Consider the following 14257-nt stretch of genomic DNA (forward strand, 5'->3'; position numbering starts at 1 on the left):
GCTGCTCCTGCCTTGAAGTTACGAAAGGCACGAAAATTAGACTGTCTAGCCCTTGGTTTGGCTCTGTCTTGAGGCAGGGCATGGCCCTTACCTCCAGTAATGTCAGCGATAATTTCTTTCAAACCGGGCCCGAATAATGTCTGCCCTTTGAAAGGTATGTTAAGCAATTTAGATTTAGAAGTCACATCGGCTGACCAGGATTTAAGCCACAGCGCTCTGCGCGCTTGAATGGCGAATCCGGAGTTCTTAGCCGTAAGTTTAGTTAAGTGTACTACGGCATCAGAAATAAATTAATTAGCTAGCTTAAGGACTCTAAGCTTGTCTGTAATCTCATCCAATGTAGCTGAGCTAATGGTCTCTTCCAGAGACTCAAACCAGAATGCCGCCGCAGCCGTGACAGGCGCAATGCATGCAAGGGGTTGTAATATAAAACCTTGTTGAACAAACATTTTCTTAAGGTAACCCTCTAACTTTTTATCCATTGGATCTGAAAAAGCACAACTATCCTCCACCGGGATAGTGGTACGCTTAGCTAAAGTAGAAACTGCTCCCTCCACCTTAGGGACCGTCTGCCATAAGTCCCGTGTGGTGGCGTCTATTGGAAACATTTTTCTAAATATAGGAGGGGGTGAAAAAGGCACACCGGGTCTATCCCACTCCTTGTTAACAATTTCTGTAAGCCTTTTAGGTATAGGAAAAAAGTCAGTACACGTCGGTACCGCAAAATATTTATCCAGCCTACATATTTTCTCTGGGATTGCAACCGTGTTACAATCATTCAGAGCCGCTAATACCTCCCCTAGCAATACACGGAGGTTCTCAAGCTTAAATTTAAAATTTTAAATGTCTGAATCCAGTTTACTTGGATCAGATCCGTCACCCACAGAATGAAGCTCTCCGTCCTCATGTTCTGCAAATTGTGACGCAGTATCAGACATGGCTCTATTATTATCAGCGCACTCTGTTCTCACCCCAGAGTGGTCGCGTTTACCCCTAAATTCTGGCAATTTAGATAATACTTCAGTCATAACATTAGCCATGTCTTGCAAAGTGATTTGTATGGGCCGCCCTGATGTACTTGGCGCCACAATATCACGCACCTCCTGAGCGGGAGACGAAGGTACTGACACGTGAGGAGAGTTAGTCGGCATAACTTCCCCCTCGTTGTCTGGTGAAATTTTCTTTACATGTACAGATTGGCTTTTATTTAAAGTAGCATCAATGCAATTAGTACACAAATTTCTATTGGGCTCCACATTGACCTTTAAACATATTGCACAAAGAGATTCCTCTGTGTCAGACATGTTTGAACAAACTAGCAATGAAACTAGCAAGCTTGGAAAATACTTTTCAAATAAATTTACAAGCAATATAAAAAACGTTACTGTGCCTTTAAGAAGCACAAAGAAACTGTCACAGTTGAAATTACAATGAACTAGGGATGCACCGAAATGAAAATTCTGGACCAAAACCGATACCGAAAATTCAGGATGATCCTGGCCGAAAACCGAAACGAAACCGAAATAGTTTTTTTCTTTTTTAACTACAGTGTGTGTGTGTGTAGCCGAGAGAGCTTGTAGGTGGGAAAGCTCCAACAAATGGACATGGTCACTTGTACAGTAGGGCGTGATCTGCAGTGAAACTGGAGCTCTATAAGGGAGAGCGTGGTTATAGCCAGACAACAATACGAGGTGGACATGTGTTTTGTTTTTGGGTGTAGTTATCCGTGCGATGAGCGTGGCTGCACCTGATCATCTCTCATCGTATCTCCGCCTAGTTCCTGGTTCGGGTCTCACACTGACCCGTCAGATTATATGTCCGGAGCCCCAAATGGAGTCTGCCTATCACCAGGACCACTGGAATTAGCTACATCCGTACGTGCAAGGTGGTTATAGAAAGTTACTGTGCTTTTTTGTATACACTGTCTGGTGGGTGCTAATTTGTACCAACTGTGTGCGAGCTTGGGGCTTATGCTTATAAAGTGTGCACGCATATTTGCCTCAGGCGAATAGAATGTCTAAGCGCAAGAGGCTGATGTATGAGCACTGTATATAAGGCTTAAAGATATTCACTGTGTGTGCTTAGGGCTGTGTCTGATAATATCAAGTGTTTATAAACATGTTACTTATCATCCTTTGATATTTGTATTCACTATTCAGAACTTTGGTTTCCTTCTCTGCTGGTTTCACATATCATCATGTAATGGTACTTATGTGTGTGCTCTGTGTGCCATGCCAGTGCTGTGCTGCTCACCTTATGCTAAGGATAGACATGTAACTCAATAGAACATGGGAGGGCTGTACATTTTTAGCCATTTTGGTCCTCTTTGGGCCGAAATTGGAATTGCACATTTTCGGCAGCCCAAATTTTGGTGCATCACTAGTATTATTCTATATTTAGTTCTGTGTAACAGAATCAGATTTAACCGTTTTTGTTTTGTTACCAATTATCAAAATAAAGTATAGTCCTAGAAAACTATTATTATATGCAAAACAGTAAGTCAAGTAATGAACTCAAACAGCAGCTCTAGGCTGGCATCAAATTTAAAATATGCTACACAATAATTTTGCCGAAAATAAAAGGCAAAAAAACCGAAAACCGAAATAACAAAAAATTGTATTTTCGGCCGAAACTTTCTGCGGCCGAAATTTCGGTGCATCCCTACAATGAACCAAATTAGTTATAGCAACCAAATTTTCACAGTAAATGCATTAAGTTAGCAAATGATTGCACCCACCAGCAAATGGATGATTAACCCCTTAGTACCCAAAAACGGATAACAAATTAATATAAACGTTTTTATCACAGTCAAAAGCACAGTCTCACAGGTCTGCTGTGAGTGATTACCTCCCTCAAAACTAGTTTTGGAGACCCCTGGGCTCTGTAGAGACGTCCTGGATCATGGAGGAAGAAATAGGAAGACTGTGACTGAATTTTTACTGCGCAATAAAGCGCCAAAATAGGCCCCTCCCACTCATATTACAACAGTGGGGAAGCTCAGTAAACTGATTTATTCATAAATAAACGACAGCCATGTGGAAAAATAATGCCCAAAAAGTTTTATCACCAAGTACCTCAGAAAAAAACGATTAACATGCCAGTAAACGTTTTAAAAATAAAATTATGAAATGTTATTAATAAGCCTGCTGCTAGTCGCTTTCACTGCAGTGGGGGCTCAAATACAAGTTAAATGTATACAGTATTTTCTTAGTGAAGTTCCATTCCCCAGAAATACCTCAGTGTAAACATACATACATATCAGCCTTATACCAGTCGCTACTACTGCATTTAAGGCTGCACTTACATTACATCGGTATTAGCAGTATTTTCTCAGTCAATTCCATTCCTTAGAAAATAATATACTGCAACATACCTCCTTGCAGGTGAACTCTGCCCGCTGTCCCCTGTTCTGAAGTTACCTCACTCCTCAGAATGGCCGAGAACAGCAAATGGATCTTAGTTACGACCGCTAAGATCATACACAAACTCAGGTAGATTCTTCTTCTAATGCTGCCTGAGAAAAAACAACACACTCCGGTGTTGTTTAAAATAACAAACTTTTGATTGAAGAAATAAAAACTAGTTTTAATAACCACAGTCCTCTCACACGTCCTATCTATTAGGTGCAAGAGAATGACTGGGTATGACGTAGAGGGGAGGAGCTATATAGCAGCTCTGCTTGGGTGATCCTCTTGCACTTCCTGTTAGGGAGGAGATATAATCCCATAAGTAATGGATGACCCGTGGACTGACTACACTTAACAGGAGAAATGTTATTTTTTAGTTTGAGATCTATCACCAAAGCTGTGGGACTGCAAATGAGGGTAACATTTGCTCCCTCTTATGGCCAATCTATATTTAGGTTGGTGGGAAGAATGCTACATCTTTGGAAATTGAAACACCTTCAAAAATAATATAATATATAATCATGGTTAATCGAAAATTTAGGAAAATAGAAAAGGAGAGGATAGATTGAGGGTATTAAGGAAGACAAATTTATTGCATTTTTATAATTGACATTTTCTCAATTGATTACATTCTAAATACGATTTCAGTAATTAATACAAATAATTTATATATAAACATTATAAACATAATGTTTCTATTACAAATTGTTAAAAGCAATGTTAAATATTCGGGCCGATATAACACTGTGCGAAAAAGACATGATTTGATATTGCGGATCATGTCCGCTGCACATCGATAAATGGTGACAGCATACGCTCTCGGCATTTATTATTGCACCAGCAGTTCTTGTGAACTGCTTGTGCAATGCCGCCCCCTGAGCAGGCGGACAGTTTATGGAGCAGCGGTCTTTAGACCGCTGCTTCATAACTTGTGTTTCTGGCTCGCCAGAAACACAGGGCATCAAGCTCCGTATGGCCCTTGACAAATATGCCCCTGTGTCTTATTCAGGCCTCTCTGAAATCCTGACCCTTCCAGTAGTGATTTAGTTGTACTAGTGATCGCAATCTTCAGGATGACTGGACGGCACCTTACTTTAAATAGGAGGAACCGTGTTCACACTTGCAGAAAGGGGTGGAGTGTGCACTTAAATTATTTCTTAAATGGTTTCCACCAACTCCAAGAAGGCAAGGGGCAGAATCTCCCACGAGTCCAGAATTTGTCAACTATAGCTGTTGTAATAATACAACAGTGTATTAAACCATATGGTTCACATTGAATGTATAAGGGCAATAGAAACTTAAAGGGACAGTCTACACCAGAATTTTTATTGTTTTAAAAGATAGATACTCCCATTATTACCAATTCCCTAATTTTGCATAACCAACATTGTTATATGTTATATACATATATTGTTATATATGTATATTAATACATTTTTTTAACCTCTTTGATTACCTTGTATTCTAAGCCTCTACAAACTGCCCCCTTATTTCAGTTATTTTAACAGACTTGCATTTTATCCAATCAGTGCTGACTCCCAGCTAACTCCACGTGCATGAGCACAGTGTTATCTATATGACACACATGAGCCAACACCCTCTAGTGGTGAAAAACTTAAAATGCTTTCAGATAAGAGGCCGTCTCCAAGGTCTAAGAAATTAGCATATGAACCTCCTAGGTTTAAGCTTTCAACTATGAATACCAAGAGAACAAAGCAAAATTGGTGATACAAGTAGATTGGAAAGTTGTTTCAAATTACACTCCTTATCTGAATCATGAAAGTTTATTTAGGGCTAGACTGTCCCTTTAATAACAATCTGTCTGATATGATTTGTTTTAGTTGTGTATGGATTAAAATGTTTAATAAGTAGTCTTTATATAGTAGCATTCTATTGATTACATTTTTTATGTTTTCTTTAATAAGATGAAATTTTAAAAAAACATAATTTATGCTTACCTGATAAATTCCTTTCTCCTGTAGTGTAGTCAGTCCACGGGTCATCCATTACTTATGGGATTATATCTCCTCCCTAACAGGAAGTGCAAGAGGATCACCCAAGCAGAGCTGCTATATAGCTCCTCCCCTCTACGTCATACCCAGTCATTCGACCGAAACCAAACGAGAAAGGAGAAACTATAGGGTGCAGTGGTGACTGGAGTTTAATTTAAAATTTAGACCTGCCGTAAAAACAGGGCGGGCCGTGGACTGACTACACTACAGGAGAAAGGAATTTATCAGGTAAGCATAAATTATGTTTTCTCCTGTTAAGTGTAGTCAGTCCACGGGTCATCCATTACTTATGGGATACCAATACCAAAGCTAAAAGTACACGGATGACGGGAGGGACAGGCAGGACCTTTACACGGAAGGAACCACTGCCTGAAGAACCTTTCTCCCAAAAACAGCCTCCGAAGAAGCAAAAGTGTCAAATTTGTAAAATTTTGAAAAGGTGTGAAGTGAAGACCAAGTTGCAGCCTTGCAAATCTGTTCAACAGAGGCCTCATTTTTAAAGGCCCAAGTGGAAGCCACAGCTCTGGTAGAATGAGCTGTAATTCTTTCAGGAGGCTGCTGTCCAGCAGTCTCATAGGCTAAACGTATTATGCTACGAAGCCAGAAGGAGAGAGAGGTAGCCGAAGCCTTTTGACCTCTCCTTTGTCCAGAATAAACGACAAACAGGGAAGAAGTTTGTCGAAAATCTTTAGTTGCCTGCAAATAAAATTTCAGGGCACGGACAACGTCCAGATTGTGCAGAAGTCGTTCCTTCTTTGAGGAAGGGTTAGGGCACAATGAAGGAACAACAATCTCTTGATTGATATTCCTGTTAGTGACTACCTTAGGTAAGAACCCAGGTTTAGTACGCAGAACTACCTTGTCTGAATGAAAAATCAGATAAGGAGAATCACAATGTAAGGCCGATAACTCAGAGACTCTTCGAGCCGAGGAAATAGCCATTAAGAACAGAACTTTCCAAGATAACAGCTTGATATCAATGGAATGAAGGGGTTCAAACGGAACACCCTGTAAAACGTTAAGAACTAAGTTTAAGCTCCATGGCGGAGCAACAGTTTTAAACAGAGGCTTAATCCTGGCCAAAGCCTGACAAAAAGCCTGAACGTCTGGAACTTCTGACAGACGCTTGTGTAAAAGGATGGACAGAGCTGAGATCTGTCCCTTTAACGAACTAGCAGATAAACCCTTTTCTAAACCTTCTTGTAGAAAAGACAATATCCTAGGAATCCTAACCTTACTCCATGAGTAACTCTTGGATTCGCACCAATGCAAGTATTTACGCCATATTTTATGGTAAATTTTCCTGGTAACAGGTTTCCTAGCCTGTATTAAGGTATCAATCACTGACTCCGAGAACCCACGCTTTGATAGAATCAAGCGTTCAATCTCCATGCAGTCAGCCTCAGAGAAATTAGATTTGGATGTTTGAAAGGACCCTGAACCAGAAGGTCCTGTCTCAGAGGCAGAGACCATGGTGGACAGGACGACATGTCCACTAGATCTGCATACCAGGTCCTGCGTGGCCACGCAGGCGCTATTAGAATCACCGATGCTCTCTCCTGTTTGATCCTGGCAATCAGTCGAGGAAGCATCGGGAAGGGTGGAAACACATAAGCCATGTTGAAGACCCAAGGTGCTGTCAGAGCATCTATCAGAACCGCTCCCGGGTCCCTGGACCTGGATCCGTAACAAGGAAGCTTGGCGTTCTGGCGAGACGCCATGAGATCCAGATCTGGTTTGCCCCAACGCCGAAGCAGTTGGGCAAATACCTCCGGGTGAAGTTCCCACTCCCCCGGATGAAAAGTCTGGCGACTTAGGAAATCCGCCTCCCAGTTCTCCACGCCTGGGATGTGGATCGCTGACAGGTGGCAAGAGTGAGACTCTGCCCAGCGAATTATCTTTGAGACTTCCATCATCGCTAGGGAACTCCTTGTTCCTCCTTGATGGTTGATGTAAGCCACAGTCATGATGTTGTCCGACTGAAACCTCATGAACCTCAGAGTTGCTAACTGAGGCCAAGCCAGAAGAGCATTGAGAACTGCTCTTAATTCCAGAATGTTTATTGGAAGGAGACTCTCCTCCTGAGTCCATGATCCCTGAGCTTTCAGGGAATTCCAGACAGCGCCCCAACCTAGTAGGCTGGCGTCTGTTGTTACAATCGTCCAATTTGGCCTGCTGAAGGGCATCCCCCTGGACAGATGTGGCAGAGAAAGCCACCATAGAAGAGAATCTCTGGTCTCTTGATCCAGATTCAGCATAGGGGACAAATCTGAGTAATCCCCATTCCACTGACTTAGCATGCACAATTGTAGTGGTCTGAGATGCAGGCGTGCAAAAGGTACTATGTCCATTGCCGCTACCATTAAGCCGATTACTTCCATGCATTGAGCCACTGACGGGTGTTGAATGGAATGAAGGACACGGCAAGCATTTAGAAGTTTTGTTAACCTGTCTTCTGTCAGGTAAATTTTCATTTCTACAGAATCTATAAGAGTCCCCAAGAAGGGAACTCTTGTGAGTGGCAATAGAGAACTCTTTTCTACGTTCACCTTCCACCCATGCGACCTTAGAAATGCCAGAACCAACTCTGTATGAGACTTGGCAGTCTGGAAACTTGACGCTTGTATCAGAATGTCGTCTAGGTATGGAGCTACCGAAATTCCTCGCGGTCTTAGTACCGCCAGAAGAGAGCCCAGAACCTTCGTGAAGATTCTTGGAGCCGTGGCTAACCCGAAGGGAAGAGCTACAAACTGGTAATGCCTGTTTAGGAAGGCAAACCTTAGGTACCGATAATGATCCTTGTGAATCGGTATGTGAAGGTAGGCATCTTTTAAATCCACAGTGGTCATGTACTGACCCTTTTGGATCATAGGTAAGATTGTCCGAATAGTTTCCATTTTGAACGATGGAACTCTTAGGAATTTGTTTAGGATTTTTAAGTCCAAGATTGGTCTGAAGGTTCCCTCTTTTTTGGGAACCACAAACAGATTTGAGTAAAACCCTTGTCCGTGTTCCGACCGCGGAACTGGGTGGATCACTCCCATTAGTAAAAGGTCTTGTACACAGCGTAGAAACGCCTCTTTCTTTATCTGGTTTGCTGACAACCTTGAAAGATGAAATCTCCCTTTTGGAGGAGAAGCTTTGAAGTCCAGAAGATATCCCTGAGATATGATCTCTAACGCCCAGGGATCCTGAACATCTCTTGCCCAAACCTGGGCGAAGAGAGAAAGTCTGCCCCCCACTAGATCCGTTTCCGGATCGGGGGCCCTCACTTCATGCTGTCTTAGGGGCAGCAGCAGGCTTTCTGGCCTGCTTGCCCTTGTTCCAGGACTGGTTAGGTTTCCAGCCCTGTCTGTAGCGAGCAACAGTTCCTTCCTGTTTTGGAGCTGAGGAAGTTGATGCTGCTCCTGCCTTGAAGTTACGAAAGGCACGAAAATTAGACTGTCTAGCCCTTGGTTTGGCTCTGTCTTGAGGCAGGGCATGGCCCTTACCTCCAGTAATGTCAGCGATAATTTCTTTCAAACCGGGCCCGAATAATGTCTGCCCTTTGAAAGGTATGTTAAGCAATTTAGATTTAGAAGTCACATCGGCTGACCAGGATTTAAGCCACAGCGCTCTGCACGCTTGAATGGCGAATCCGGAATTCTTAGCCGTAAGTTTAGTTAAGTGTACTACGGCATCGGAAATAAATGAATTAGCTAGCTTAAGGACTCTAAGCTTGTCTGTAATCTCATCCAATGTAGCTGAGCTAATGGTCTCTTCCAGAGACTCAAACCAGAATGCCGCCGCAGCCGTGACAGGCGCAATGCATGCAAGGGGTTGTAATATAAAACCTTGTTGAACAAACATTTTCTTAAGGTAACCCTCTAACCTTTTATCCATTGGATCTGAAAAAGCACAGCTATGCTCCACCGGGATAGTGGTGCGCTTAGCCAGAGTAGAAACTGCTCCCTCCACCTTAGGGACCGTCTGCCATAAGTCCCGTGTGGTGGCGTCTATTGGAAACATTTTTCTAAATATAGGAGGGGGTGAAAAAGGCACACCGGGTCTATCCCACTCCTTGTTAACAATTTCTGTAAGCCTTTTAGGTATAGGAAAAACGTCAGTACACGTCAGTACTGCAAAATATTTATCCAGCCTACATATTTTCTCTGGAATTGCAACCGTGTTACAATCATTCAGAGCCGCTAATACCTCCCCTAGCAATACACTGAGGTTCTCAAGCTTAAATTTAAAATTTTAAATGTCTGAATCCAGTTTACTTGGATCAGATCCGTCACCCACAGAATGAAGCTCTCCGTCCTCATGTTCTGCAAATTGTGACGCAGTATCAGACATGGCTCTATTATTATCAGCGCACTAAAGGGAATATTCTGGGGTATGTAAGGTTTTCTGCAAGACCTTATAAAAGGGGGCACAGAGCCTTGAGGCTAGAGTGTACTCTGACCCTTCCAGTAGTGACTTAGTTGTACTAGTGATCGCAATCTTCAGGATGACTGGACGGCACCTTACTTCAAATAGGATGAAACCGTGTTCACACTTGCAGGAAGGGGTGGAGCATATGTAGTATGCACTTAAATGGTTTCTACCAACTCCAAGAAGGCAAGGGGCAGAATGTCCCATGAGTCCAGAATTGGTCAACTATAGCTGTGAAACTGAAGTCATAATACAGCAGTGAAGATTAAACCATATGGTTCACATTGAATGTATAAGAGCAATAGAAACTTAATAACACGCTGTCTGATTTGATTTGTTTTAGATGTTTATGGATTTAAATGTTTAATAAGTAGTATTTATATAGTAGCATTCTATTGATTAAATAATGTACAATGTACATGGTGTCTAAGTTACATATTATTGTAAAGTGCTTTTGTTACTAATAATAGTGTAGAATAAAATAAAGACAACCAACTACAGATTAAAATGGTGTAATAAAAAACACCAAGAAGTAAGGCATCTATTGTCAGATACAAATATACTATAAGCTATACTTGCCTACCTCAATCCTATACCTGTAATATAGATATATAGATATATAGATAGATAGATAGATAGATAGATAGATAGATAGAGAGAGAGAGAGAGAGAGAGAGAGAGAGAGAGAAAAGGACTGGTCTTTCAATCAAACAAACTTTTTATTGTGAAAAGTGTAACGTTTCGGGGACAAAGTATGAGGAAGGGGATACTTTGTCCACGAAACGTTACACTTTCCACAGTAAAACGTTTGTTTGATTAAAAGACCAGTGAGTGCAAGTTTTTTTTTCCTTTTGTCACACTATATATATATATATATATATATATATATATATATATATATATAAAATTATAGGAGTATCTAATAATTACATCTTAGCATGCAAAACTTTTAAACTTCAGATATCAAAGACAGATTGTATTTTCATTCTTAGACTTGACATTCACCATTTTTAAAAAAATAATCAATACCATAGTTAAAGGGATACCAAGTTCAAAATTTAAATTTCATCATTCAAATAGAGAAAAAAAAAAAAAAAGGTTTACAAATTACTTCCATTTTGAAATTGTTTTGTTTTATAGGCATCAGATTCTACAGATTTGTGTGAAAGTGTATACATATAGAAGTCTGATTAGATGATGGCTGTCACATAACACAAGTGGCAGGGAAATAGAAGAAAAAAAAAAGTCTACTACTCATTTGAAAGTCAGAGTAAGTGCAATTACACCGTTTTTTTATTATGCACTTGTTGATTATGCAATTATACTGTATTTAACCCCTTAGTGACCAGACAATTTTTCAATTTTCTTACCGTTCAGACCAGGGCTATTTTTACATTTTTGTGGTGTTTGTGTTTAGCTGTAATTTTCCTTGTACTCATTTACTGTACCCACACATATTATATACCGTTTTTCTCACCATTAAATGGACTTTCTAAAGATACCATTATTTTCATCATATCTTATAATTTACTATAAATATCTTTATAAAATATGATGAAAAAAAGAAAAAAACACAATTTTTCTAACTTTGACCCCCAAAATCTGTTACACATCTACAACCACCAAAAACACCCATGCTAAATAGTTTCTAAATTTTGTCCTGAGTTTAGAAATACCCAATGTTTAAAAGTTCTTTGCTTTTTTGTAAGTTATATGGCAATAAGTACAAGTAGCACTTTGCTATTTCCCAATCATTTTTATTTTCAAAATTAGCGATAGTTACATTGTAACACTGATATCTGTCAGGAATCCCTGAATAACCCTTCACATCTATATATTTTTTTTAGAAAACAACCCAAAGTATTGATCTAGGACCATTTTGGTATATTTCATGCCACCATTTTACCGCCAAATATGATCAAATAAAAAAAAAATAGACCTTTGGGGACCTCGCATTCTATAAATTGAATGTCCAAAAGACAGAAATATACTGGTGGAGTTACTCTCACAATTATATTCAAAATCTAAAGGAAAGCTTTAATTTCAAATGGTCGCACGAGCAGGTCACTCATTTGGGTGTGAAAATTTCCAATAGCGCTTCACAAATGGTTTTCTCCCCACCACCTCTCAACAACCCACCCCGTGGGAGTCAATCTGGAAGGCGGGACGCAGGCTAGTCAGACCTTTATCGACTCATTATAGATTACTTGACGGTTCTGTTCCGCTTGAAATTGCCCCACATCTGTTGAGATGGGACACTCTGTTGCACTCCCAAATCTCTGTAGATTCTTAGCAAAGGGCTAGTCTTTTGACAAAGAAAACCCTTCATTGTATTACGATGTTTGAAACCTACTACAAAGTAGTCTCTCACTTGTACCTGGTCCCCTCTCGGTTGTCTAAGATGTACCCAGAATTTTCTCCTCTCCGCTAGAGGAATTGTGGTCTACAGGGCACCATGCTCCACATCTGGTGGGATTGCCCTAAAATACACCTTCTATGGGCTCAAGGGCTCCGCACCCTTACTGACTTTGGAATCAGAGTTCCATCTGGCCCGGCCACTGCACTATTACACCTAGGCTTACACGACTTGCCCAAACACCAAAGTATCTTCAGTATTTACCTGCTAGCCGCTATTAAAACTAATTTAGCCAGGTCCTGGAAAAAAGACTCCCCTCCCTCGTGGAACGAGATAGTGAAAACCATGGCCTTTCTTTACAACATGGAAAAGACCATATACTTTGACTTAAACAAATCAGACTTGTTCGAACTGGTATGGGCTGACTGGAAAGATACATATGACACTTCCTGGAGCCCACCTGTCACGACCCAAAACTTTTTGTCCGTCCACCATTAGATAGCTTACACCCCACCTTCTTTACCCCCCTCCACATTCATGCCTTCCCCCCCCCCTCTCCTTCATGATCATATTCTGGCTTCAAGACGTGCGTTGTGATGTATTGGTCACTCTATGGTCTCCTGCTTGCGCTAGTGCTCATCTCTACAAGTGGCGACCATCCTGTTTCATGCTCTCTCTTTTCTAGTTTTTTTTTTTTTTTTTTTATTTATTGGGACCTATGGTCCGACTCACCACTGTACATCTATGATTGTAATTCTTGTGTGAATATGGGGCCTGCGTGTCCTTCTCTGTTACTGTTAAAACTTTGGAAATAAATAAAAAATCTTTTTTTTTTTAAAAAAAAAAAATATATATAATAGTTCACTTTTTCACAAACGTTAGGTTTCTCACTGAAATTATTTACAAACAGCTTGTGCAATTATGGCACAAATGGTTGGAAATGCTTCTCTGGGATCCCCCCCCCCCCCCAGCTTTGGCATTACTTTTTAGTAATTAGAAGGCTGCTAAATGCTGCTACACACCACACTTGTATTATGCCCAGCAGTGAAGGGGTTAATTAGGAAGCTTTAATGTAGAGCTCAGTCTCCCACCTGACACATCCCACCCCCTGATCCCTCCCTAACCCCCTCAAACAGCTCTCTTCCCTCCCCACCTCACAATTGTCACCTACATTACAATACAGTAATTACAAAGATTTTGCGTGATTTCTCTCCATGCCGACAAGGTTTTGAATATCAGGCCCTAAGTATAGGGTTTTGGTATACAGATAATACAAAGCATGTGTGTGTAAAGAAAGTGATAAAATAATGTCTGATTTTCCAGCAAGCTCAACCAGTTCACATACAAAAATAAAAAATCAATTTCTCATATTTTATTTGCTGCAGCTGGTATAACAAGTCATATGAAACACATTAATGGAAAAACAATTTTAGAGTACACTATATCCCTTTAATAGCCAACTTCCTAGTAGGTGAAACACAGTTTTTGTGCAAGCAAGTGCAATAGTAAAATGCTCTATTGCATAAATAAGTATTTATATTGTGTGTTATTAGACTAAGTCCTTCACACCACTCGTTATCATAAAATGCATTCACACCCCTTGCTGTCAACATTAGTATGTACATGGAAACCTATATTAAAATAAAGATGCATACACTAATGACAATGTAAATTGGTATAGTATCTCCTTACCGTCTTTACTTGATAATGATCCATTATTGCAGTCAAATACATCTTGCTCTCCTTCAGACTGAACTTTTAAACCAGAAACAACAGTTTTGGGAGCTGGAACAGAGGCCAGTTTCTCCTCATCTGTGGCATGGCCCTCCATATTCTCAATTCTAGAAGGAGCATCCTCTTGCTGTATGGACAAATTTAAAATAAATAAATAAATACATATATAAATAAACCAATTAAAAGATATATATTATAAAATAAGCTTTCAAAATTTCAATGTTTTAAAGAAATAAAATGACTAAGATTTTTATAAGACACAAAAACGATAGTTTTTTTGTGGTTCACGTAACAGAACGGAGATATGCATTCTACACTTGTGCCAGCCTGGT

The 14257-nt window shown here is 40.4% G+C and overlaps 1 protein-coding gene across 2 annotated transcripts in view; it reads right to left on the bottom strand.

Annotated features, from left to right (window-relative positions):
- Positions 1-14257, bottom strand: part of TACC1 (transforming acidic coiled-coil containing protein 1) — a 280191-nt gene that overhangs the window by 132925 nt on the left and 133009 nt on the right. For both annotated transcript variants that reach the window (XM_053718086.1, XM_053718085.1), the window contains exon 5: positions 13884-14052. In XM_053718086.1, the coding sequence (XP_053574061.1) occupies positions 13884-14052 (169 nt within the window). The remainder of the gene's footprint in view (positions 1-13883; positions 14053-14257) is intronic.

The sequence above is a fragment of the Bombina bombina genome, chromosome 6 (genome assembly GCF_027579735.1).
Source record: "Bombina bombina isolate aBomBom1 chromosome 6, aBomBom1.pri, whole genome shotgun sequence".
NCBI lineage: Eukaryota > Metazoa > Chordata > Amphibia > Anura > Bombinatoridae > Bombina > Bombina bombina.